This window comes from Paramormyrops kingsleyae, chromosome 9, assembly GCF_048594095.1.
Source record: "Paramormyrops kingsleyae isolate MSU_618 chromosome 9, PKINGS_0.4, whole genome shotgun sequence".
In the NCBI taxonomy this organism is placed as follows: domain Eukaryota; kingdom Metazoa; phylum Chordata; class Actinopteri; order Osteoglossiformes; family Mormyridae; genus Paramormyrops; species Paramormyrops kingsleyae.
This window is the reverse complement of record NC_132805.1, coordinates 1,948,785-1,975,798: the sequence shown is the minus strand read 5'-3', so window position 1 is coordinate 1,975,798 and position 27,014 is coordinate 1,948,785. Positions and strand designations below refer to the sequence as shown.

General features: G+C 48.8%; 2 protein-coding genes across 12 annotated transcripts; one reads left to right on the top strand and one right to left on the bottom strand.

The window, feature by feature from the left end:
- The first annotated feature begins 412 nt into the window (after positions 1-412).
- On the top strand, positions 413-19,650 carry pals2a (protein associated with LIN7 2, MAGUK p55 family member a). Of its 9 annotated transcripts, XM_023802566.2 has the most exons (15): positions 628-928; positions 6,193-6,307; positions 7,805-7,891; positions 9,471-9,593; positions 13,655-13,773; positions 14,435-14,587; positions 15,216-15,362; positions 15,467-15,694; positions 16,596-16,727; positions 16,957-17,053; positions 17,330-17,398; positions 17,510-17,671; positions 17,746-17,948; positions 18,041-18,169; positions 18,538-19,650. In XM_023802566.2, exons 4-15 carry the CDS (start codon positions 9,563-9,565, stop codon positions 18,712-18,714), a joined length of 1,647 nt encoding a protein of 548 aa, XP_023658334.1. In that variant the 5' UTR covers positions 628-928; positions 6,193-6,307; positions 7,805-7,891; positions 9,471-9,562; the 3' UTR covers positions 18,715-19,650. The 9 variants fall into 9 exon arrangements, with proteins under 9 accessions (XP_023658337.1, XP_023658333.1, XP_023658338.1 ...); XM_023802569.2 differs by lacking the exons at positions 628-928; positions 6,193-6,307 and adding an exon at positions 413-456; XM_023802565.2 differs by lacking the exons at positions 628-928; positions 6,193-6,307 and adding an exon at positions 449-565.
- Positions 19,651-19,652: 2 nt separating this feature from the next.
- Positions 19,653-26,260, bottom strand: gsdmeb (gasdermin Eb). Of its 3 annotated transcripts, XM_023802574.2 has the most exons (10): positions 26,119-26,260; positions 25,325-25,535; positions 23,230-23,422; positions 22,949-23,120; positions 22,399-22,519; positions 22,103-22,246; positions 21,360-21,487; positions 21,004-21,181; positions 20,749-20,822; positions 19,653-20,567 (listed from the first exon to the last, which is right to left on the bottom strand). In XM_023802574.2, the coding sequence occupies exons 2-10, from the start codon at positions 25,533-25,535 to the stop codon at positions 20,340-20,342; spliced, it is 1,449 nt and encodes a 482-aa protein (XP_023658342.1). In that variant the 5' UTR covers positions 26,119-26,260; the 3' UTR covers positions 19,653-20,339. The 3 variants fall into 3 exon arrangements, with proteins under 3 accessions (XP_023658342.1, XP_023658345.1, XP_023658344.1); XM_023802577.2 differs by lacking the exon at positions 26,119-26,260 and having other exon boundaries at positions 25,329-25,457; XM_023802576.2 differs by lacking the exon at positions 19,653-20,567 and having other exon boundaries at positions 20,754-20,872.
- Between the last annotated feature and the right edge of the window lie 754 nt (positions 26,261-27,014).

The window sequence follows — 27,014 nt, the reverse complement described above, 5'->3', positions numbered from 1 at the left end:
AAAAATAAGATACGCATACCATGCTAAAGTTTGTGTGAAATTTGGCACTAGTGTGCATAACTAAAAGTTTTTTTATTTAGGTCCTGTTGTCTTGTAAATGAGTTACTGCATAAAAATGATTAAATATTCTAAGTAATATACAGCCTAGTTGATCAACTCAATAGTAGAGTTACTTGTGAGCTTGCTAAACAAGTAAATGTACCTTTTTGTACAATATTTAATATCCATGTTAAATTTAATACCGTCGTAAGGATGTTCTGCCAAGCTCGAGCGTCCAGCGGCTGATAGTTTAGTACGTGTCCTTTCTTTGCGCTTTCACTCATCGTTTGTGTAAATAAACAGCATAAATAAGAGAACACTTATGTAAAAGACTTCGAGTGTAGACGTACCATGCGGGAAAGCAGCGATCGTATGGGGACCCGCTCGGCGCAGCACGTCACTCGGGGGCCAGGCTTGGTAAGCTGATTGACACGAAGTGCGGGGATAGTTACCTGCGCTCACCCGGCATTAGCGGGCATCTAAGCGGCGGACCGGGGTCGGGGGGCACGATTGGCGGATTATCTAGGTAAGTCGGTCTGTTTTCATAAATTGCAGGTGTGCGACTTGCCCCTGTTAGGATTATGTGCGTCGGTTTCGCCTCCCTTTGTTAGACCGGCTAACTTGGACGGACGGCTAGGCAGCTAACTGGGAGTGAGCGCCGCTCGGTCTCCATGCGTGGCGATCCGGGGGACTGGGCGTCCGATCTGTCACTTACGGCGGCTTGGCGTGTCGCTCTTTAATGCCCGGTTCTGACACAGCCCGCCTGCCGGATCCCCCTGCGATGGCGAGTGGGGGACCGTCCACGCCGCGCTAACTTAGCCACGCCGCCGGATGGTCCCATGCGTGTGCGCCGCGCGCCCGGACCGGGGGGGATCAAAAATGGCCGCACGTGAGTTCATATGCGAAACGTCCCCGTAGTTTATTTTAAAAGCCCGAAACGCTCCCGTCCTGTACAGAGATTAATGCGGGATATATGATGGAAGTGCAAGTTACGGGGTTTCGGAGCTTCACGTCCGCAGGGGCGCTCAGTTCGCCCTGACCCGAAGTTGCCTCGTTTATTAACCACAGGAGGACGGTGTGAAATTGAATAATAAACAGGCTTTTTATGCGGCAGATTGTTATAAGAGAGAGGCTGGTGAGTGCATCGCTGGCCTGTATGTTAAAAAAGGAAAAATGAAAGTTAACGTAGTTCCTAGTGGGAGGCGCGCCGTCGCGTGTCTCTGTAAGTGCGGGGTTTCAATGAAGCCATGTGGGTACAGTCATTAAAAATGTCTCCCAGCGCAAAATGTTACTAGCCCGAGCTAACCTTGTATTTAAAAAGAAAATACCCCTCGTACTTAAACAGTCTAACGGGCACGTGCGCTATAACGGAGGGCGCTGTACTGGGCGACATGGCTGCGGCGGCGCTGCACTTCACTCCTCTAACAGCTGCGCCCGGATCAGTTATGGGCTTAATCCCACAGTAGTTATAGTTAGAGTCGGGGATCAGTAAGCTGATTCCCGGTCCATAGTTACGGTGCATGTGGGTGGGGGGGGGAGCGGTGATCAGTAACTTTTTTTTGCCTGGAAAGTTGTGCAATATGGACAGCGTGTTAAATATAGAGCAGCATGGACACACCGCGGCGGCTCCTTTCTTACTGCCCCTGATCGGCACCGTCTATAGGGAAGTCATTTCTGTAGGAGCCGCAGAAAGGTGAAGTGGCTTCCTATCGGGGCTCTTTTGGGTGGGGGCGTGTTGTATCTCAGGGCAGGTATTACGGGAGGCGTAGGTAGTCAGTGGGCTGATGAGTGGGTAGTCGGGGCATTTAGAAAGTTTACAGAGAGGTGTGTGTGTGTTGTGTTTGTGCATTATATTATCTTAATGTATATAATCTGCTACATTCCTGTGTAAATTTTTTCCTCCTACGTGTAACTAAAATCCCAGTCTAATCCTGCCACGTTTGCATCATTGTGTGTTTTTTTTTGTTTGTTTGTTTTGTTACTGGGTGTCGTAAAATAACATTTCACTGCAAGTCATTCTCTATGATTGGAATGTGACAAAATTTGAGTTTGTTTTATATATCCAGTTCCAATCCTTATACGTGTTAAAAATGATTATTTTTGCCACTCTAGTCAACAATGTGAATTTATTTCACAGCTGATGTATCACCAGGTTAACTGGCATTCTTCGGCACCACAAAAACACAACCGAAAGCTGGGGGGTGGTCTGTGTACCAGCAAGAAGTTAGACTGACGGCCAGAATTGCTGAAGAGTGTGTGTGTGTTTGTAGATTAGTAGTATCTCCTCCGTGTGTGTGTGTGTGTGTGTGTGTGTGTGTGTGTGTGTGTGTAGATTAGTAGTATCTCCTCCGTGTGTGTATGTGTGACAAGCACGGTAGCTAACTGGGCCCTGACAACGTCTGTTTGAGATAGGGCTGCTGTCCACACCTGCTGTTTGTTTGAGGTGGAACCGACCCTTAATCTCCGCCGCTTCATGGCCGGCCCACATCATAATCTACTGTAAAAATGAGATTATTCAAATCCGTATTAGGAGAGCAGTAATCGCCACCGATTTCCCCACAGCCTCCTCCCTGATGTTCATGAGGGTCGGGCATATACCGCACTGCTAGCCTGCGCAGTGAGACCTATTAAAAATGTATAATCATGTCTTAAAGGTTTGGTCATGACATGTTTCCCCAGTTGTTTTGTGTTGAAAAGTTATGTGTGAATATTTGTAAACTGCAGTCTTAGTGGTCTAACATTAGAGGCCAAATTCTCACTGCATGTGCAATTTTAACAGCCTGGTTACATTGTACCGGATCGGTTTTATTTTGCGTATAAATTCTCTGCAGATTCCCTTCAAGATGCAGTGGCCGGTTCTGTTTAGGGTTCTCCTGAGAAATGTACCTTTTCCAGCAGAAGTGTCAAGTAGTAATGGCTTATCTTAGTTCTACCAGAACGTAAGCCGAATTGCTTAACTGAAGTAAGGTTATATCAGTATGGTAACCTGAACACTCAGGTTTGATTGGTTATTTATAATGGTATAATTGTATCATTAAAATTTTTTATGGATGCATGCTAATTATTCTTAGCATCATTTCCATTTAGTCTTTAATTATTAATCAGTCAGTCAGGTTCTCTTCAAACATTCATTTGTTGTGGGTATTCTGTATTGTTTTGTTTAGCAGGGTGGGAAAATGGAGGGGAATTTACTTGATGTCTGATTCCAGACAACATTAGTCAGGCTGAGGTACCAGATATACTGTGTAGGAAAAGTCAGGACACCTGCTAGAGATTAATCGTCCAACTAGAGATTAATCGTTAACTCTGGGTTCTGGGGGTTCCCTGACACTGCCCGTCCTCTGGCTTTCTGATGTTTGCGCATCGAGAACACGTTGTATGCAGCCCTGCACTCTTCCAGAATGTTCCCTAAACGTCCCCTAAGAGAGCTGCAATGCCCATGGCCATGTCTTCATTGCCTGTTGCTTGTAGCTGGTGTTTCCTCCAGCACAGTGGAGGACAGCTGCTTTGTAGTATTGTGGGCTTCAGTGATCTTTTCTCATTGTTGGGGCCGCTGCAGTGACTGCAGTCCTTTTGTAAAGGGAAAGTTTCATACTAAATTATAGAATTTGAGGCCACAGTGACATAAAAGCCCTTTGGCACAAATTTTAAGGCCAGGCTGTACAGGGAGATGACTCTCTTGTCCTCATTCCTCATAAACTGGATTCTTGTTTGTAGGGAAGAGGGCTCTCACTGATCATTGAATTGTTAGTGTTAACTGTCAGTTACATTTTCATTGATGTAGAACTGTTTGGCTAACTTTATGTCCAACACGTCCTCTAAAGCTTCTATTGCGAGACCTTGGGTGAATTTTACAGGTAAGGTGCATGCCTTGCTATCATCATCGGAAATTAACGGTAGCAAAAATGCAACAAGAAATCTTGGAATGTCCCTCAATCGAATTTTCCAGTTTAGGCTAATAAGCCATCATTTTATCTTTATTCATTTCCATTTCTAACAGCCACTCATACAACTTGTAGTAACTGTGAGTATATGCTACTGTGCAACACTGTTACGATATCTGGGAGAGGCCAATTTTTATTTTTTAATAACGGTGTTTCTCCAAAAACAAGCAGATTTCTGTGGGGGGCGTGGCTACGGATGGCCCGCCTACTTCTGTCTCTGTGACCTGCCCATCGAGAGCTTTTACGGGTGCCTAAGGCTGCACAGTCATATTTTCACAGTATATAGATGTATTTTATATCGATTTACCTTTTATTGTGTGTTAAAGTAAAAGATTTTTATAGAAACCAAAAGAATTCCTTCCTAGGTGTAAATAACATGACAGGTTCAGTCGCGACTCCCAGAATTCACTGCTAATACCAAGCCGCTCAATAAGTATCCCACTAGGTATTTGATTGAGGCAAAGAATAATTGGTACTTGTTTCATTACATTTTGAAACATTCCCAAAGGCTCACAGGTTAAAAATAGTAAGTAATTTGCAATATTTGCGATATTTTTTTTGTTTTGTTGAAGGGACCGGTTTGCCTTTACAGCTGTAAAACAGCCTTTAATTTCCCCAAATATTTTAATAGACATTCAACAGTTTTTAAAGAGGATATAAAAAAAAAGACTGTGATGAAGTTTTCACTTTAGCAATAATCTAATGCATTATACATATTTACAAAGGCTGTATATAGGCATATAAATAAAAGCCTGAATGTAGCTGTCTCCTGTTGTCGCATTCAGATGGTTGTTCATTACACGCTTCTTAGTACGCTTTTTATTTACTCATGTTGTCCACAGATAGCTGCTGGACAGTTACTATGAAACACAAATAAGACATAAGCGCCAGTAAACTACAGCTTTCACATCTGCTGATGAGGAGCACAGCCATCTTGAATTCTGGGGTGTGGGCTGCAGAAGTTCCTCCGACTTTGAGTTGGAATTCCGACTTCAGGGGGCATTCCGGTTGAAACTTCTGACTAGCGACTCGGAGTTTCCGATTTCTGAGCTCAGATGGATTGCAGGATGAATATCAGGCTGGGTGACACAGCGCTTCAGTGGGTAGTCCTTCGCCTCTTGCCTCCAGTTAGCAGATTCTTATTAGCATGGTTTTCGTCCAATCAGTGTCTTTAATTGCACTTATTGTGTGAATATGCGAGCCTGTTATTGGCTGGCATCCCAGCCAGGGTGTCCCCTATCTTGTGCCTGGTGCTTCTGGGAAAAGGCTGCAGGCTCACCGTGACCTGGTACTAGGTGCATGACACTCTGCTCCCCGCTGTTGTTTTTTCCCCTCTTATGGGACTGCAGTTATTTCGCTGGTTAGTAAGGACCTAATTAGCAGTTCCTGTCTCAGGAGAACCAGCTGTCTAAACAGATGCAGTTTGAAATACAGCGCAGTGAAGTTTGCTTTGAACTGAAGCATTGGCTGAGCAAATAGATAGTGATGCAACTGGCTAACGGGGAGAGATCCAGGCGTGTGCACCTGGGACCCTGGAGAAGGGGCATCACGGTGGACCCGCCCCAGAGGAGGTGACCTTGGGGGAGACGGCGGCCGGGGGCATGCTGGGTTCGACCCCCACGGCGCTGATGCCGCCGGATTCGTCAGCCGGTATCTGCGCCGTCAAAATTACCATCGTTGGCAAATAAAGTAGATCTATAGTTGCTCGGTCATGCACGGGCACAAGCAGTGTTGTGTAAGAACGTAATTGCTACTGTTGATCGGAAAGCTATAATTTTCCGTAGAGTAGCGCCGGATGACAAGTGTAAATGGGTGACGCAGAGGCTTCACGTGAGTAGGAGGGCACGGCCGGGAGACATGTTGATCTCAGTTATTAATTGGAGACTGGTAAAGCAGTGGTTATATAAGTCAAAGCCACAGCTTTCCTTTGGTGGGTCGCATTAGGTGCTGCGAGTTCTGCTGGGATCGCATGAATGTATGGGGTAGGATTCGTTGATGTGGATCTAGTCAATGTGACACTTGCCAGCTTTGGGTTTGGCCGGGTGGGAGTTTGGTTCCTATGGAGCTGAATCTGATGCCCGGGAAATATTTATTTGTAGGTAGATGTATAGTAGTTGTATGTGTGCCCATGTTTGAGGATTTTTTATTTGTTTGTTTGCTTTTGTTGAAATTGTTTCTGATTTTCAGTCTGTCTGTTTGTTTTCTGCAGAACTGAACCCAATGTTTTTTTTTTTTTTGTAACCATGACTACATTTGTAAATTCCTGGTGAGAACGTGGAGTTCAGCCGAGATTACCATTTTGATATTGTCAGGACTTAAAACAGGTGAGATTTAGCCATCTGCCAAGGACCCGAATCTAACAGGACTGTAACGTCTGTCGAGCTTCTGTCACTAAAAGGATCATCCCAACTCAGTCTGGCAGAAATGATCATGCCATATTTTTTCCTTCACCCTTATCTCTGAAATGGCTGCCAGTCATCTGTAGTGCGACTGACTAGTCCTGTCTGGTCTGTCCAGCGTCTCTTAGGGAATGAGACCCCCATCATTTCCGTCAGCAGATGGGCTTAAGGGCAAAGCTGTCCGTCCGTCAGGTGATGTCACTGCGAGTGCAGTGCAGTCTGTCAGTCGGGCTCTCCTGGGTGCTCTTCTGTCAGTCGGGCTGTCTCTCCTGGGTGCTCTTCTGTCAGTCGGGCTCTCTCTCCTGGGTGCTCTGCTGTCAGTCGGGCTCTCTCTCCTGGGTGCTCTTCTGTCAGTCGGGCTCTCTCTCCTGGGTGCTCTTCTGTCAGTCGGGCTCTCTCTCCTGGGTGCTCTTCTGTCAGTCGGGCTCTCTCTCCTGGGTGCTCTTCTGTCAGTCGGGCTCTCTCTCCTGGGTGCTCTGCTGTCAGTCGGGCTCTCTCTCCTGGGTGCTCTTCTGTCAGTCGGGCTCTCTCTCCTGGGTGCTCTTCTGTCAGTCGGGCTCTCTCTCCTGGGTGCTCTTCTGTCAGTCGGGCTCTCTCTCCTGGGTGCTCTTCTGTCAGTCGGGCTCTCTCTCCTGGGTGCTCTTCTGTCAGTCGGGCTCTCTCTCCTGGGTGCTCTTCTGTCAGTCGGGCTCTCTCTCCTGGGTGCTCTTCTGTCAGTCGGGCTCGCTCTCCTGGGTGCTCTTCTGTCAGTCGGGCTCTCACTCCTGGGTGCTCTGCTGTCAGTCGGGCTCTCTCTCCTGGGTGCTCTGCTGTCAGTCGGGCTCTCTCTTCCAGCCCCTCTGGAAAGTGACGTCATATCTCCATGTGAGCTCCGGGTTATCTAGCTGCTTATCTCGCTGCTGCCTGCACTTTGCACTAACATGCCTGAACTCCCAAGCTGAGAAGCTGTTTTAGCAGAAGTCTCTCTGGCCTTTTAATCTCCGTTTTTCTCTCTTAATTATTCCGTTTTCCCCATGCAGCCGATCGGAAGTCCCCCTTTTCTTTTTAGGACACTGTGTGGTTACTGAGACTCCGTTTCTTGGAGTAATCGCAGGGAATGGGTCTTGTCCAGAAACATATGGTCTTTATTGGCACAACATGAACATTTGCAAACTCAGACACACATACCCTCTCACACAACTTGCTCTGACCATAGATAATGTTAGAGCAGTATTGGTTCCTGGTTGGTAGGATGGCTGTACCATTCTTTGGTTGTGTTACTGTGATTGGTGTCTGGGGCCAGAGATGCCGTCAGATGAACCTTTAAAAATGTGTGTGACGTCACTGTTCTAGTACACGCCGGTTCCTGTTCCTCGTGCGTACGTACGTATACGATTTCTCTGTGGGCAGGCGGTTCAACCGGTTTGATCTTCCCCTTTGCAGGTTTGGCGGTGACACGGAGCGCCGGATGAGAAGCTCCTAGGCTTCAGGCCCTGGAGCCGCCTCCTGGAATCGGGTACAGAGCCCAGGGTGAGTCTCCCAGAGATCACAGGCCTCCCGGGTTACGAGTCGGTCAATGTTCTGGAATATGAGCTGCTGACTGTGATAAGCCACAAAAAAAGGGAAAAACAGACTGGATATGTGGGGGAATGTTAAACTTCTGTGAGCCGTGTCTTTCGTATGACGGACGGCAAGGGGATTGAGGTTTCCATGCTGGCTTCTCTCTTTGGGGAAGTCTGCATCTGCCGATCCTTGTGATGGGGATTAGTGACCATTCTAAGGATTTTGTGGAGGATCAAGGAAGCAAAGCTTTATTGGTGGTTTCTGCAGACCGGTTAGGATGCACTCGGGGAATGGCATGATGTGGAGGTTAGGGTTAGGGTTGGGGTTAGGGTTAAGGTTAGGGGTGTTTCGGTGCAGGTTCAGGGCTGTTCAGCTTCAAGCCAGCGCCCCAAAATATTATATCCGTAAACATCTGTCTGTATACATGGGAAAATTGATTTATCAGGGCTTTAACATGCTTGCTTACTTGTCCGAGTCTCCTTGTTTCAACGGTAACCATGTTGTTTTTTTTTTTGTATGACTTGGATGCTTTTAATCGTGATTGAATGGTTAGATCATCTGGTTTAAGGTTCCTGTTGTTTTTGTATGTACTTGCTAAGCTGCATAAAAGAACCGCAGATCTCAGATAACTGTCAGCACGAATACGTTTCCCCTTTGATAACGGTATCCCCGCTGTTGTCGAGCAGCCGTCACCTTACTGACCCCTCATGCGCCGCTCGTGGTGACTGCCTACCAACCCCCCCCCCCCCATCTGCTTTCTCACAAACGTATGTCACTTTTGGATAAAAGCACCTGCTAAATGAATTTTCTTTTTTTTTTTTCTTTGTTTATTTTAGTGTATTAGCCTTGTCATACAAGCATGAAATTTGTCATACACCTACCCTACCCCCACCCCCCCCCCCCCCCCCCACTCAAATGTGAATGCTGCCTTTGAGCCTCTAACCTCACCACCGCTGGGATCAGGTGTGAAACTGTCTGGTCACACCAAAATCAGGATGCTCTGTTTAAGCATCTCTTTGGTGCGCCTGTCGTTTGCTTGGGCTCTGGTTTCGGCCCCCCAGGGGCCCGTCACATGGTCGGTGGGGGTCACCTGATGCATAGCTAATGCCGTATCGCAATTGTTACCCAGTAGTCCCTGCCAGTTCCAATGAGGTGCTATAAATTATAAATTATAATATGATTCAACATGAATTGAATTGCATAATTCATTACAAACAGAACCTAGTTTCTCTGTCCTTTATGGTAGAGGCCGAGGGTGCATTTGTATAGCAAAAATTTTGTACGCATCAGTAATACCCCACTGAGTCCTGAGATTATGAACGTAGAGTTTTGTTTTCAGTTGTGGACGTGCATGAGGAGCAGTGCTGTTATATGGCTGAAATGCCCTGAGGCTCATGTCCTGCAGACACACACAGCAACACGTAGGATGGTGGAGCTCATGCCATTTTAGGAAACGAAAACCATCCTTCCGTAACACGGGGTGCGGCTTGAGTCTGGTGCCGGACGCCCCGCCTCCTCACTGACGTGGGGTCTCTACGTCCTCTAGCTCTGTCGGCGTGAGCGGAGACCGGCCCAGTCGCCGCTGGGTCCCCTCTGCCCTCTGAGCCGCTCGCCACATCACCCTCTGGCACGGGAGACATGACGCCGGCCAACGCCAGGTGCACGTCGGGTAAGCTGCTTGGATGGCGTATCTGGTCTGGTCTTCTGCTCACGGCCGAGCCGGAGTGTGGGCGTTCGCTGGGAAATTTTGTTGGAAAGTTTTCCTGTCCCACAAAACGTGTGCAAGAAGGTGATAACTGAGCAGTGACAGTCCAGTGGAAAAGTCTAGGTGTGTTTTCCTTGGGACTGAATTCTTAAATGTTGAAAGTGAGCAAGGCTTTCGTCCTGATCTGTGGAAGCACATGCTTTGGGTCCCTGTATCTACAGGCAGGACTGCGTGGCTACTTATTGTTGGTTGAAAACTGGCAGTAGATGAGGGATGGTGTGGGTCTGTGTGCTTGCGGTCGGAAGGTCACTGGTTGGAATCCCATGTTCGGCAGAGTGATTTCGCCGTTGGGTGCTTGAGCAAAGTCCTGTTGCTCCGGGGATGCTGGCTGACCCAACGCCCTGATCCTTACTTCAAAGATTTCTTTGGATAAAAGAATCTGTTCAATAATGTAATAGGGTGTCTTGCAGGAGAAGTCTGAGCATAAGATCGTGCATCGCACACGGTGTTGCGCATGTAGTGTGTGTATATATACACAATGTTAACCAGTCCAGTTGGTTGTTGCGATGTGGAACGAGAGCTTTATTTGTACGTGTGTATGGGCTGCGTACTAGATGAACTGGAATTCCGGCAGGTACGTCCTGACCCAGGATGTGAAAAGCCTTTGAGCGTCACTCAGAGGGGCCGGCTTGCTGTCTGGGTTAATGTCGGTTCTGGTTTTCTCATTTAAAAGTAACACGGTCAGAACGCGGGTAGTTTCTCTCGTCGCCTCGTTGCAGGGCGGCCCTTTTGCGTGACCATGCTGGTCCGATGGTTGTCCTTCTCCGGGCTGAATTCCGTGCTTCCTGAGACTCACTCCGTGACGGTGAACCTGATAGAATCCGTGTCGACGGCGGATGGTGGCTGGCTGATTCCGGAGTTTTCCGTAGGAGTGGTGGGTGGGTGGGTGGGGGGGGGGGGACTGCGTTGGCACACGGCTGTTGCTGTGTCATCTCGGGAGACCTGTGATGTTGCTAAATGCGCCCAGCTGTTACTGCACAGCCCTCCCCCAGGGGACCCCCACCTCGTCGCAGCTTGAGGGGAGAGACGGCGCTTGTGATATGGAGGTCTGCCGCAGAGCATACAGCACTCAGCCCGCAGTGCCTATCTGCTCTCGCCATTGTGTCTTCACTACCATCATTTGACCTGTAAACATTCTTGCTCTGCCTGGACATCCCATGAAGGCTGCTGCTTTTTGGAAACGCATAAACCTTTAGTGACCAGGTGATGTCCTGCACTGTGGTGTTGCCGTTATGTAATGAGGTTTGCAAAGCTGAGGAACAGAGCATTGGGTAGACGTGAGGAACAGAGCATTGGGTGGACGTGAGGAACAGAGCATTGGGTGGACGTGAGGAACAGAGCATTGGGTGGACGTGAGGAACAGAGCATTGGGTGGACGTGAGGAACAGAGCATTGGGTGGACGTGAGGAACAGAGCATTGGGTGGACGTGAGGAACAGAGCATTGGGTGGACGTGAAAAGGTGACACACACTTGTCTCGTTTTCCTTACGTTGGTCCAAAGTTCCATCTCCTCACTGATGTGGTTGGATGGATGCAATTAAATGTACGATGATCCTTCTTTGGGTTTGAATAGGTGAGGGTCTGTGGAATGATTCGCCGGTGGTGTGTGTCTGCGGTGGCTTTCGGAGGTGGGCTGCTAGACTTGCTTGTTCTCCAAGCGCCCTAAGTGTCTCTGAAGGGAAATGTAACTGCTGATTGGCCATCAACTGATGGGGTTACCTGTCCTATTCAGTCCGAGCCTGGATCACTTCTCCAGCTAAGTCCGTTTCGCTGTTCCGGAATCATCTTGTGGACGATCTGCAGTCTGTCCTCACGCCGGCATCAGGTCCAGTGGAATGGTGCTTCTCCTACAGGATGACAGTCTGCTCCAGAGTACGGGGAGTTCTGTTTTTTACGTAATTTTCTCTTATTTGTTCACACTTTATTCGGATTGTGTTCTGTGGCTCTAACACCATTCCATGTGGTATCTGCACTTAACATAATTTGCATAACAAATCATAAATATACAAATGTAAAATCTATTCGGGTCTCCCGTTAATGCTTGGGGTCGTCCGTGTGGTACGAAGTTACGTAAAAACCTGTGAATTTTTAATAGGATTAGCAGTTAATGTGCTGTGCGTTTGGTTTATGTAATCTTTTAACTCTTTCCTTACTTTTATCGGGAAATGACAAGTCATCTGGCGTGCGCCGTTTTACTAAATCGCCTGCAGAAATTCTGCACTTCCTGGCCGACATTCTCATCTTTTTGTCTTTAGACATTAATACGTTTCATCTGCATCTAAACCCCTCTGTCCTTGTGGTTCAAGACGGCAGGAAAGCTCTTCTGGATGAATATCCCCTTAACCTCCAGAATTCAATCACCCAGAGGTCACAGTTTGGTGTGATCAGCTTCATGGCTGTTTGCGGTGCTCCTTGCACACCCTTTACAGTTGATTTGATCACAGTCATATTTAATTTGCCGCCTTTAGATGAGACACAGCACTGTATAAAGGGACAAAAGACGTGCGAAATGGATATTTCCTGCCTGACTGGTACAGGGTCTGTGTTGTCTGCTCATTTAGCGACGTCATTCCCAAAAGTTCTCTTGACGCTAACCTGTGTCATTAGTGATATTGTGTTGCTGGGTGGGGGGAGGGGGGGTTGCTGATCCGTGGGTGCAGTACGCAATACGGGCTATTAAATAATAAAAAGCTTATAATATTTTACGCTTTTGTAACCAGGATGGTTGTAAAGGTCCTTTTAGCCAGTTTAGTCGGGATTAGACATATTTGTAGGCAGGATAATCCGCCCATCTGTTTATGATGAGCAGGAATGCAGCGACGCGGAGACGAGCGCAGGAGGTGTACTGTAAGGGCGGGGGTGTACTGTATCCCTCCCTCCCTCTCTCGCTCCCTCCCCAGGCCTGGAGCGTAATGTGATGGCCTCCCCTGTTTCGCTATCATGGGGCTTTGAAGCCATTTGTCTCTGTGGGAGGGGCTCTTCGAAACATAATAACCCCCCCCCCCTCAAAGCCCTGCACGTGGTAGGACATCTGTACAGTTTGAGGTCTCCCCGTTGGAAAGCTAGCTGCGGTTTTTCTTCTTTTTTTAATGGTTTTTCTTCCTTTCTCTTCTTGTGCGTGATGTTTTCAGGAGGCCGTGCTGAACGTGAGCAAATGGAGATATGGGTTAAACTCTAAAGCCCACTGAGCCCTTTAAATGGCTTGTGTCCGTACCGCTTGACTTACTGTCGCGGAGGCGGGTTTGCGTTCCTGGACTTGCGTGGCTTGTGTTCTCGGCCCGGCTTATGTTCTCGGCGTGGCTTGTGTTCTCGGCCCGGCTTCGGCTGCGAGGCTCTGACTCAGGTTACCGCGGAGTCCGGCGGTCGCTGTGTCTCGGGGAGGCCTACTAATTCCATGGATCCCGCCTTTTTCGGATCATCGCCGCGCGGGAGGCTGAGGGCCTGTGAGCTTACTGGTTGATGGCGCTGCATGTGAAGGGTGTACGACACGTAACGGCCCCTAGGGGGCGTCAGATTAGCATGCCATTACCCTGTGGTCAGAAAGGTGATGTTGCCATTGGCCTAGGAGGCAGCTTAGCCCACTGACTGATCCTGCCTTCAGTTGTGTGTCACTTTGGATAAAAGTGTCTGATAAATAAGGATGTAAATGTAGTTGTGGATATAAATGTAGCACACCCCAATATGGGGGGGGGGGGCAACAACTGCCGTGGCCTGTGTTTGATCGTCCGCTGGCCTGGGACGCAGTATGGCTGCCCTGGTAAGGGGCCTTGGGTTTTTCTTTCCTGGGGGGGTGACACAGTTCTGCCACTCCAGCCTGTCGGACTGTAAGTAGGTCAGGGTGGGAGTCTCTCACTCAGAAGGGCAGCATCGCGCCGTCCAATGTGTGTCAGCGGAAGGTCTAATGGCATCTCGACGCTTCCTCCCACGCCCCCCCCCCCGGACCTGCTGTCTCCCCTTCCCCCCAGCCATGCAGCAGGTCCTGGACAACCTCAGCGACCTGCCCAGCTCCACGGGGGCCAAGGACATCGACCTCATCTTCCTGAAGGGCATCATAGAGAGCCCCGTCGTCCGCTCGCTCGCCAAGGTACTGTAACCTTGTCCTCCGATAAAATCACCGGCGTGACGAGAAGCGTCGATCGGTCCCCGAGTGGCCGCTGAAGACCGGGTGTGTCACGGAAGCTCAGATGTTTGGGCGTCAAATTTAATGGTGGCGAGCGGAAAATGGCGGAAGCTGAAGAGGACCGTAGCATGAAGTGGAGTGAGAGGACAGATACCGTTCCAAATTTATGAAATGTGACAGGTCCTGCTGAGGCCCCCGTCCTCAGTGGAAATATAAACAAATGGTCTCCCCCCCCCCCCCCCTTCACCCCATGACCACGAGGCGATATTTACTTCAACCTCATCCACATCCATCTGTAGCTAGTCGCTGTATTTTTGCAGCTGAACGAGTCCCGATAGTGACCTGTTTATCTGATCTGTACGCATGAAACCGACTGGCCTAGTCAACAAACCCATAACAGTTTAAGCAAATATTTTTCAGAAAATATTTCCTCATGCAGGAAACTTGTCACCCCCCCCCCCTGAAATTCAGGGGGGAAAATATGACGGGATAGTAAAAATAGCTATAATAATATACTACTTGAAGTACAGTTTTGAAGCTGCCCTTTCAGATGCGAGCGTTTGGGGTGGGGTAAAGAAAATGATCCCCTATAAATTACGGCCCCCCCACCCCCATACACACACAGGCCCACGAGCGGCTAGAGGACGTGAAGCTGGAGGCCGTCCAGGACAACAACGTGGCGCTAGTGACGGAGATCCTGGACGATATCCGCGGCCTGCACCTCCAGAACCGCAGCGCCACAGAACTGTCCAGGATCCTGACGGAGCCGCACTTCCAGGTGTCCGACCCGCTCCCGGCGCTTCTCCTCCCACAAAACCACTGCCTGTCTTTGCTAAGGAATGAACTGCAATATTACAGTCAGTAAAAGGGTTAGGTGTCTCTCGGCTGAAGAGCAAATTTATAAACCTCACAGTTTGCGTCTTTGAAAAAATTTGGACTTAATTAATTTTGGATTTATAATGAAAAGACGACTGAGTGTTTTTGGTTCTCAGAACTGTAACACATGATGAGGAAGCCTGACTTTAGGTCATTAGTGGTCTCATCTCAAACACGACATATAATGGACCGAGTGTGTTGAGGATGTTTTCCTTCATGTGGCTTCCGATCCAGGGTGCCCTTTTCCTTGTGCCCCTGTGGATTCTGGGATAGGGTCTATGCTCGTACTGGCCTGACGGATAGATAAATAAGTAATAATCTTTACTAGGATTCGAATATCTTGTTTATTCCTCTTGGAAATGGAGGAGCTAAATACTATTTCTGGAAGCTCAAGTAGAGCATTGCAGTAACAATGCAGAGGTTGTGGGTTCGAATGCCAAGGGCCACACACATTGTAACCCCTCCTTCTACTGTGAGCTGCTTCAAAAAGTGTCAGATAATTGAGTTTTTAAATGTTTTCTCCTTTCCAGTCGCTGTTGGAGGCTCACGACCAGGTGGCGTCGAAGTCCTACGACGCCCTGCCGTCCGAAGTCACTAAGGACACGTCGATGGGCAGCTCTCTGCAGGCGGAGGCCGTGCGGATGATCGGGATCCAGAAGAGGCGCGGGGAGCCGCTGGTCAGTGCTGCTCTGATGCCGATGGGGGCCGGAAGCTGGTCAAAGACAGCCGCTCGTTCCCTGAGGCCCCGGAAGCCGCAGCCCACCACTGGTGTCGTTGGCAGGGTGTGACGTTCCGCGTGGAGAACGGCGAGCTCGTGATCGCCCGCATCCTGCACGGTGGCATGATCGACCGGCAGGGCCTGCTGCACGTGGGTGACGTCATCAAGGAGATCAACGGGCACGGCACGGACGGCGACCCCTGCCACCTGCAGGACATGCTGAGGAAGTGCAGCGGGAGCCTCACCCTCAAGATCCTCCCCAGCTACCGCGAGCAGGCCACCCCCTCGCAGGTCCGACACGCCTAGCCTCCTGACCGTGCACCCGGGGGGGGGGGGGGGGGGGGTGCGCTCTCCTGTAACGCCGCCGTCAGCAGGTGACCGGCAGGAAATGCAACCCGCCAGAAGCGCTCTATTAATAGCAGGTGTGCCTCAGCGGGTTAGGAGGCCTTGGAAGGTGCCGGGTCAAATCCCCGCGAGAGCAGCGTGACGTCGCCGCCAGGCCCTTGAGCACAGCCCTTAAACCACGCCCCCTCTGTATGACATCACAGCGCCAATGGGATGCTGGCCAAAGTGAGGATGGTGCTACAGGGGGGGCTTCGGACAGTCGGCTTGCTGTTTGTTATTAATGTAGGTTAGTGAGTAATAAACTATTCTCATCTCCCCCCCCCCAGTTGCCTGAAGGCACTGCTTTTCATTCCCGTCAGGGAGTCCCCTTATAGGAGTGTTCTGGATGTCGCGGGATGGGCAGGGACGTGGTCTTTCCACGGTGACTTCCCGTTAGTCCACACCTGCTTTTCTCTCCCTGACGCCGGCTAGCTGACTCGCCACCGCGTGCTTTTCCTCGTCCGGTCGCCTTGGTCGTCTTCGGCAAACGGCTCTGGACCGTTTCTGTGCAAACGCGCGTAGAGGCGTTTCCAGGGTTTTCGCCCTGTGGTTCAGAGAGTCGCCGGCCTCCGCTGTGGGGAGACATGTTCACCTGCATGTGTCCTTCCTCGTGCCATTGCTGTCCCTGATGTGTGGCCCGTAGATCCGGGATACTGAGGACGGTCCAGTATGCTGGTGACCAGCAGAGGTCCTGATTCCTCCCAGAGGATTTGGTGGAGAAACCTTGATCTTTACAACCATGGCTGTGAAACTCTTCTCCAAATATTCTTACTCTGTAGTATTCTCATGGCGTTCTCACAATTGCTAGGTTTACTTGAAGCCATACTTTGACTACAATCCAGCCAATGACAGCCTGATCCCCTGCAAGGAGGCGGGGCTTGCCTTCTCCAGAGGGAGTATCCTTCAGATGGTCAACAAGGAGGACCCCAACTGGTGGCAGGTGGGTGGAGCCTGTTTCTACCTATGGGTGAATCCACATGCTGGGAGGATGTAGGTTGCCAGGTCAAATCAGTCTCTGATTCAAGCCATTAGCTGGGAGTAGCAGCCTCCATGTCTAGATGGGGGATTAGTTAGACAGATCTTGTAGATGTGCTTTTCTTTTCTTTAACTAGAGAAGATGTAGAAGAAGGGACTAGTAGATGACAGCAGTCTCTCCGCCCGTCCCTCAGGCGCGCCACGTGGTGGGCGGAGCCACAGGACTGATCCCCAGCCAGTTCTTGGAAGAGAAGAGGAAAGCTTTTGTCCGGAGAGACTGGGATGGGTCAGGTACTCTCCGCCCCCCCCCCCCCATGTCCTGGCCTCACCAGCCTTACCCAGAGTCTGAGGCTTATAATTACCCTCAGGATGCAAAAATCTTTCAGAAACGAGTAATCTATTTTATTTTATATTTTTTCTAAGAGTTTTAGTAAATTAAAACTAATATGTTCAACAGTCTCAGGCATTTAGTTATAAGGCTTGACAGCACAGTATGCGGTGAGCTTTTAGGTTAAGTCTGCCCTCTGGTGGCCGCACAGAGTACCAACGCTTCATTCATTTTGTCAGGCATGCTCTGCGGGACCGTCAGCGGGAAGAAGAAGAGGAGGATGATGTACCTCACGGCTAAGAATGCAGGTATACAGTCAAGGGGCTGATATCTTTTTAGCTTTTGAGTTTTGAGCCCCGAAGCATGTTTCTTCACATCAGTTTGGGCCGGTGGGGGTAATGGCGGCCTCGTGTTTTCAGAGTTTGACCGTCACGAGCTGCAGATATATGAGGAGGTGGCGAAGATGCCCCCTTTCCAGAGGAAAACGCTGGTTCTGATCGGAGCGCAAGGGGTGGGGCGCCGGAGCCTGAAGAATAGGCTCATGATTCTCAACCCAAGCCGATTCGGTACCACCGTCCCCTGTGAGTCCGCTCGGCATGGCGACGGGACCTGACGCGTGCTCTCGGTCCCGCCTCACCCTCTGGTGTGCCCCCAGTTACATCGCGGAGCCCCCGCGAGGACGAGAGAGACGGCCAGTCGTATCGCTTTGTGACGCGGACAGAGATGGAGGCGGACATCAAGGCGGGCCGGTACCTGGAACACGGCGAGTACGACGGGAACCTCTATGGAACCAAGATGGACTCCATCCATGGGGTGGTGAGCAGTGGCCAGACCTGCATCCTGGACGTTAACCCTCAGGTCGGGCCGGGCTGTTCGCTTTAACCCTCAGCTTAAACCGTAGCTGCAACCGCTTGGCGTGTCACGTGATCTGACCCCCCCTGCATCCGCAGGCGCTGAAGGTCCTGAAGACGGCGGAGTTCATGCCGTTCGTTGTCTTCATAGCCGCCCCGGAGCTGGAAACACTGCGGGCGATGCACAAAGCCGTCGTCGACGCGGGAATCACCACCAAGCTGCTCACGGTCTGTCCCGTTGGCATTTTCCAGGGCTGCCGCCGCCTCAGACCTCGAGGGCTGGGGGTTCAGATCTCATACACACGCGGTGTAGGCTGTGGGTTTCCACAGGCTCCAGTTTCCACCCGCAACCCAAAGACATACAGGCATTCTGGCCTAAATGGCCTTTGAGTGTGAGTGTGTGTACATATGTGGTCTGTGAGGGTCAGGGTCCTGCCCCCCAGCCGTGTGGCTCACGCAGTCTCCAGATCCCCTGGGATGAGTGACGGACAGGTGGATGGATGGATGGACAGGTGGATGGATGGATTGGTGTCTCGAGGCTCGTGGGATGTTCTGAGCAACCCTCAGATATGACTGTAACCTTGTCTCGCCCTCAGGACAATGACTTAAAGAAGACGGTGGATGAAAGCGCGAGGATCCATAGAGCCTACGACCACTACTTTGACCTCACGATTGTCAACAACAACCTGGACAAGGCGTTTGAAGAGCTTCAGGTGGCCGTGGACAAACTGTGCTCAGAACCACAGTGGGTCCCAGTCAGCTGGGTCTACTGAGCTTTGCGGACCTGATCCCGAGCAGGGCTGGGGGGTCACCTGCGTGGACCCCACCCACAGAGCCCCAGGTAATGTGAGGTCAGACAGCACAGCTAACGGCACCAGAGACCTCTCCATATGCTGACCCGTTTTCTACTACACAGACCAAAGGGAAGTGAACTTACATTTATTTTTTAATAACTTTTACAGTACCTTTTCACTAACCTCAATTTGGAAATGGATGTTTCAATTTGTTTAGCATATGTGTACCCTGGTTATCGCTGGCAGAAGCGAACATTTTGATCTACCAACTACTTCTAAAGTTTTATTTATTAATCTGGGTGAGGAGACCTCTTTCAGTGAAACATTACAGCGCCGTATCTCACCTTAAACATGTTTACAGTACATGCCTTGTCACCATGACGATTACACAACTCTCCTCTGTGAATCCCACTTTACATAAGAGTCGAGGGGAGGAACTTGCCCTAAATTCTGCTTCGTGTTCCTCATGGATGTCTTTGTGTACCTGACAATTTCAGCTAGGAGAGTTCAGGACGGTGCAAGCATTTTTAGTCTTTCCAGGGTTTATGATATATCGGATGATTATCCTTAACAGACATGCGTGTTTGGCTTTAGATGTAGCTCTGGACCTCGATGCCCTTAGATCCCGCCTTCAGTATGCACTGCAGAAACACGCTGGCTCTCTGTTCTATGCTCTGTTTAATGACTGGTGGTTTGTTTGTCCCTCTGAAAGATGACCCACCCCCCCCCCCCTTTTTTTTTTTGAGGGTAATTAGTCACGGAGAGAGAGACCAGCCTGCCTTTTGTTGTACTTGCGTGTGAATTAACTTCCTCCTTTTCATGTGATGGACATGCCCTACCCAATATTTTATAATGAAGAGACCTGTATTTTAAAATAAGTTTGATAAGTTTGATTAATAAATTTCAGGCTGCTGACAGTTGTTTGCTTCAGATTTATTTCATTTATTTTTTATACAGTTTCCCCCTAAAATGGCTTCAAGCTGCTAACCGCGGGGGGGGGGGGGGCGCAGGCTGGCCTGGATCCGTCACACAAAAATCTCTGCCACTGTTCCTTTCAGGGACTCCCTCCGGGCCCTAGTTTGCCTCTTTGTCTTTCATCAGATTTAGTCCATCGCTAGTTCTTTTTTTAAAAAAAAAAAAACAAAAACCTTAGACAGAATTTCTCCGGGGATCAATAATACTAGCAAAATTCCTTTAACAGCAATGGATGTACTTTACCAGTACAGAGAAAATGGAGGGAGGCGAGGAAGATTTGAAACATTTCTGATGGCAAATGGTGGTTTGAACTAACAATCCATGCTGGATTTTTTTTTTTTTAAAAAACATTTGTTAATAATCTGAAATCGAACACAGTGCTGCCCCCTAGCTTCTAGCTTATTATTTGCGCTAATTCTGAATTTTCCCTCTCGTGGCTCAGCTGAGCTTGGATGGCACTTGTCACACATGGCTGCTTCACTCCGATACCCGATACGGGTTTTCATACTGAGCGTGTGATACGGGAATTCAAATAATGGGATAAAATGGCCCAAAATCTTCAGGGATAACGTAAACGTTAAACTTCATATCCGATACACTCGACCAGCCTCCCAACCGGCTGCACTCATTCACGGTGCGGACAGGCAGGCGAGCCCGCGGACCACAATGCACAGGACCAGGGGGCCGAACCCGGGACTTTGGCCCACGTCCCCTCGTACAGCACCCCCCTCTCCGTGCAGGGTCACTCTGCAATGGCGACAGAGCCACGCCGCGCTCTGGAAGGCACCATCGCCCAGTAGAGTGGCGAGGCCTTCATCCTTCACTTGGCCTTCATCGCCCTCTTCGAAACTTTCTACCTGTGGAGGTTGGAGAGAGGCCAATCAGCCAGAAGCTTCTAGAAAGGTTCCCGCTGTACACCCACGATAAGAATCTAGTGAACACCACTGCAGCGAGTGCCTCATTTACCTAAATGCTAAAATCAGTATTGCTTAAAATATGTCAGACATAAAAAAATAAAAAAACATAATTTCCACTCACCAAATGCTGCAAAACCTGTAGGACAGATGGAGTGCAACAGTCTCCAATAGCTGCCAAAGCAGCGTCAGTCATTTCTGCAATGTAGCGATGTGCACAGGAGGGTAAATAACAGGTGCGTTTGTGTCTGTAGAAGTGAGACGATGCTGAAAAGGTCATTTTAACAGGCTGCTTTCAAACGTAAACAGCCAGAGCTCTGTTAACAGCCCGAGTGCGACGAGCGGTGACTAAACGTGTCTGTAATGCGGCGCCGCTCACCTTCGATCGCGCTGACCAGCATGTGAACGGCCAGCAAGGGGGAGGAGCCAGACACTTCCCCGGCGGTCTCTCCCTCACCCTTCAGGAGGTCCACAACTGATTGGGCCGTCCGCTTCAGCGGAAGCCCCTCCTCCAGCTGCCCCCAGCCAATCACCTCGCCGCGGTGATGCCGATCCAACTTGTGAGGGGATCAGAAGCAAATGTTTTGCAATACGACCAGACTTTCCAGGAACATAGTTAAAGCTGGACCCGTGGTCTTTCCGGAAGGCGCGTTTCTGTTCCCCATTCCGGCATGCAGCGTTAGACTATAATCCTGCTGGCTCTCATCTGGCTCGAACCCGGGTTTCCTCACTCACCACGTCCCCCAGCCAGGTGATGGCTGCTCTATCCAGCACCATCTCCTTCAGGAACTCAAACAGTCTGCATCTGATATGTGCTGGAATCACTGCCAGCTGCTGGAAATGGACATTCAGCCCCTTCAACTCTGGAGGCAAGTTCAGGTTAGTGACGTCAGACAACTGCTCTGAAGAGGACGCTGCAGAATAATCAAATTAATTTATAAATTTTAGGAAAGTCAACCCATAGGCTTAAAGCATCTTATTTAGATTGTTTTCATCATTTGTAATATTTTATAGTTATTTATAAAGTTTTTACCTTATGGGTTATCCAGTCTGTTTTAATATTGATATACTCTCACCATGAATATAGTCTTAGCTGGTAGAATGGCATTAAGGCAACATAACATTTTATTATTATCATTAAATAAAAATAAGATCCAATAAAACGTAGACGAACGCATAAATATTATGGAACTGAAAGGTCAGTTGGAAAGCTTCAGGCACTGAGTTCCCAACCGAGTTCAGGCCCACGGTGTTTTGTTTCCAAGGGCAGATGGTGCTAAGCGTGACCAGGTGTGACCAGGCGTGACCAGGCTTACACAGTCACTAGGAAATAGTGGGTAAATATGGCAGCTACCTGGCTGCCCTAGGGTAACTGATTTTTTTAATGGTTGTTTCTTGAATCTTGTCTTGACGGTTCTGGCTTATTTCAGGCTACGTACCCACACACCCTCCAGCCCCCCCACCGTGGCAGCTGGTACCTTTCAGTAGAACCTGAAGTGCCGCCCCCTCGGGATTCTGTGGGTCCTTAAATTCCTCCGCAGTCGGTCCCCCAGCCGCAACTCGGGCTCCACTGCTGGAATCCACTTCAAACCCACCCTGGACTTGAGGCAGCAGGCAGAGGTCTGTGGGAGCACAAGCAAACCGACTCGGACTTCTGGGTAATGGAGGGATGCATGACCAACACTAGAGGGAGCCCTTGTGTGCTCACGCCTGACAGTGCTGACAGGTCACTGCACGCCACTGCACCGTCACTGCAGGACAGACAGGTACTGACCATACTTCCCGTGGGCTTTCACTTCAAGCTCGATGATGCTGTAGGCGAGGACGGTCTGAGGAGGAATCTCCAGGGACACTTTGCTGTCCATGTACAGGCTTCCACTGTTCTTCACCGAAACCTGTGACACGTCAGGATTCATCAAGTCAGGGGTCATCAGCAGTGTATTTTGTACCCTATGCCCTATGTTGCTTCCCAGTCTTGATGAACAGAAGACAGATTTTTCTGACTTGATTGAGCTGGATCATCCATGCTCTTGTCGAACAGTATTTTGTGAAGTTACTGTACAAAGCAAGCTTAAAAAAAAGTGAACAAAAAATATATAGAATAATTCTTAAAAACTCTTCTGCAATATTCTACCTATCATACCTCCCAACTAGAATCATTTTCCTAACACACGGCTACAGTAACTTCACTGTGCAGTGATGACGCCGATGTCATTCTGCAGCCACCCCGATCCCTGACGCCTAAACAGCCGGTTGGGAGCCCGTTTCCAGTGAAAGCGACCGTTCCAGTGACTACCTGCAAGACAGCTGCTACACGTCCTCACCTGTATCTTGTGCTTCCGGAATCCCAGGGCTGTAGCGCAGTCTCCCTGCTCCTGGACCTGCTCGTAGATGGTGCACTGCTCAGTGGTCAAAATCCTCTCCTTCACCACTCCAAACGCTTCCTTTTGCTGTTCCCTGATCTGCTTAATCAAGCAGTGCTCCAAATTCATAAGTCTGCCAAGGAAACGGTCATTGTTTCAAACCCTGAATCCGTAACCTCCTTCCGAATAATGGGCAGAGGTGCCATACAGGTAGTTTCCAGACTGACGTTCACTTGGCCTACCTGTCCTTGGACTCCTCCAGAAGCTTCTGAACATCCACCTCTTGTTTCTTCAGGGTGCCAAAGGAGGACTGCAGCATGGAGGATGTCTCTCCCTCCAAGTTTAAGTTCACCGGACTCACTTCTGCATCCAACTTCCCTATCTTGATATCTCCATACATCCCCTCATACTTCAGGAATTCGGATTCCTGTGCGTCTGAGAATGATTCAAACATAAATTTATGTAAATGTTTTGAATTCATAGTACCATTGCACTGTGTGTTTTAATCTAGACGTATATCCTTGGTCCAGTAAAAAATGAAAGGCAAGTACTTGAATCTTAGTATGTAAGAGTGAACGTATTTCTCTATTGGGATAACTGCTTATATCCGTATTTCCCAATTCGGTCCTCGGAGATCCAGTTGGTCAATGTTTTTGCTCCCTGGAGCTGGGAGGGAGCAAACATGTGGACTGTCTGTGGGTCCCCTAAGACGGAACTGGGAAACACTGGTTTATACAGTACAAACTCCTGAAGAGCCCTATCCCATCATGCACGTGACAGGGGACTCTGTGGTTGAGTTGGCAGCCCATCAGCGGATGTACACACTCACAGACAACATGGGCAATTTAGAGTCACCAATCCACCTAACCACATATTTTTGGAGTGTGGTTGGAAACCTGCCATCGTTCCTACATGCAAACTACACACACATACATAAAGCCAGGGACGGGAATCAAACCCACAACCATGGAGGTGTGGGACAATACTGAACCTCTGCACTTGTAGAAAAAATATTATTATACACACCACAGTTTGTTAGTACTAAAGGCTAATTTCAGGGTTCCTGTCCTGCCCCTTTTGGTATGTCACTTATGCTAGTGGCCAGCAGAAGTAGCTGCGCGTCCCAGTGTCCCTAACTCCTAGTGTGTTTTCCTGTTCCCCGGGCTGCAGTGTGGCGTAACAGGACAGTGGCTAACTGCTTAGCCTATCTCTCCTTCTATCTTCATGGGTTCAGGTTTGGCCAGAGGCCAGCATTGTATATCAGTTACTTGGTATATTTCTGTGTGGTTCCTTGTTTTGCTCACTGTTTGTAGTATGTTCAGTTTCCCTTGTTTTAGTTGTCTTTGGTGTCTGAACCTTCTGTATCTGTTATTTGACCTCAGCTGCTCCTCGTTGCCCGTAGTTCTTATACCCCACACCTGCACCTTGTTAGTCCTCCTTATCAGTGCATTTAAGTGCCTGCCTTTGTTCTGTTCCTTAGTCAGTCGTTGTAGTTTGCAGCTGTGACTGACTCTGTTTATAGGCGTGCTGTCTCCCCGTGTTTATAGGCGTGCTGTCTCCCCGTGTTTATAGGCGTGCTGTCTCCCCGTGTTTATAGGCGTGCTGTCTCCCCGTGTTTATAGGCGTGCTGTCTCCCCGTGTTTATAGGCGTGCTGTCTCCCCGTGTTTATAGGCGTGCTGTCTCCCCGTGTTTATAGGCGTGCTGTCTCCCCGTGTTTATAGGCGTGCTGTCTCCCCGTGTTTATAGGCGTGCTGTCTCCCCGTGTTTATAGGTGTGCTGTCTCCCTCTGTTTATAGGTGTGCTGTCTCCCTCTGTTTATAGGTGTGCTGTCTCCCTCTGTTTATAGGTGTGCTGTCTCCCTCTGTTTATAGGTGTGCTGTCTCCCCGTGTTTATAGGTGTGCTGTCTCCCCGTGTTTATAGGTGTGCTGTCTCCCTCTGTTTATAGGTGTGCTGTCTCCCTGTGTTGCTACGTGTGTTTCCTACCTACTCTTGGTCTTGTTGCTCCCTGTCTTCGTTTAGTTTTGATCCCTCAAGCTCCCCTTTATTTTCTGTTTCCTCTTTGTGTTCCTTCTGAGTTAATAAAACCTCCTGTTTATTGGAGCCATCCCATGGATTGTTCCTTCTTCATGATGCCCCCATGTAACAGGTTGGTGTAGGCAGGGGTGCCACTGGAGATTCTGGACCCCAGACCAATCTATTTCTTTCTTTCTTTTTCTTTATCTAATCTATCATCCCCCGGGTGGCGGGTTAGTCTGACCATCTGGATGGTATCTGATTTGGCATGAATCCAGTACCGTTTCTACAATTATAATCCCATATGTCTCTTTGAACATACCTGCCTTAATTTCCTTGTCTCCCAGTAACACGTCACTCAGAGTGAAGTCCGATGGTATATATTTTGGTGGCTTCCAGAACCAAACAGGCTTCGACTTCACAACTATTGAAAGGAGAAGCAGCTTGTCCGAGTCATTGAGTCGGGAAACGGGGATCAGACAGCCATCAGGGTCGATCTCTCTGACGAACTTTCTGGTGGCTTTAGCGAACATCTGGAGCGATACAGGAATACAGATGCGATGCAAATGTATGAGTGTCAGCATTTAAGCAAGAAAAAAAGAAAACAAAAAGGTGAATAGATTTTTTTTTTAAGCTGTCAAGCCATATTATAACATTTTACAGCCCGTAAAGTTACATATGCCTCGTCTAGAAGTAAAACATTAACCGAACGTCATCGCGATTAGATCCTTCTGCGTTGAAAGTATCTTCCCTCCATATTTGATTATCAGTAAGTGTTAGTGAAGTCAAAAAGTATTTTTTTTTTCAGATGGATTATTGCGTTGTCTACTTTTTAAAAAGTGACACTCAGCGGAGAAAAAAAAACAGCTGTGGTGAAAATGCGTTTTTACAGTGTATTGCCGCTCCGTTACATTAGCACGCAGTTAGGAAAACGAGCTTGATTACATAACGCGTGAGTGCAAACCAGGGGGAAACTATCAAAGCAGATCACCAGCATATGCCTTAGAACAAAGTTTGCAGCACTATCGCTTCGACTCCATTAACTTTCTAAATCATGGCCTGTTTACTACGAATATCGTTCGAGAAGAGAAATTAAGTAACTTTACGTATCTTTACCTTTAAAGACTCCGGACCACGAGTTGGGCGATGATGCGGCACTTTAAGCCCGGGGTTCAGATGTACTTAAGGTGGGCGTGTGTGAGCGATGGTGGAAAAGCAGTACAGGCTGGAGGGTGAGGGGAGGGAAGGGAGCGCCGATCGCGCACCGCCCCGCTGGTGACCGGCATTCCGGGAAGTGTGTTTAACTTGGCCACTTCCAAAGCCCAACGCCAGTATAGGAGTATGACTACTGAGTCTCTTGTAGTTTATCCCTAATATCCTAAAATATAGATGACGCTCCATCCATCCATTTTCTGTAACCGCTTGTCCTGTTCAGGGTTGCAAGGGACTGGAGACTATGCCGGAGGCTACGGGCGCAAGGCAAGGATGGATGACTCTGGGCGTTAAGTTAATTATATGACTAAATTGAACAATAAAATATGGAACCCAAAAGTTGTTTCATTTCAAGCATTTACACATTAGTGTTTTCAACATTGGATAGATAAGGACATGGCCAGTACAGTGCAGGCAAGATTTTTTAATTTAACAGAAGGTCAACGCAAAATTTCATGTCTTCCTTTTAAATGCCTTGTCCTCCAAACTGCTATTTTTAGGCATGTACACATTTGCTGTCCTTTGGAAAGATAATGAATGAACTGTGGACATCAACTATCCAAAGAGTGTCTCACAGCTGGTCTAAGTGTCAGATTATCAAGCGTGATAATCTCCTCTCACTACAGAGAAAACCCAGGGATATTGTATACCACTCATTGCTTAAGCATCAGCAGTAAAAGTGATAGATTAAAAGGTTAAAAATTAAAACCTTAAACACTAGAATAATATGGTAATTTTCATATAAAATTGTGACTAATGTGGCTATAAGTGCCACTCAGGGTGAAAGTAACTACAATTAG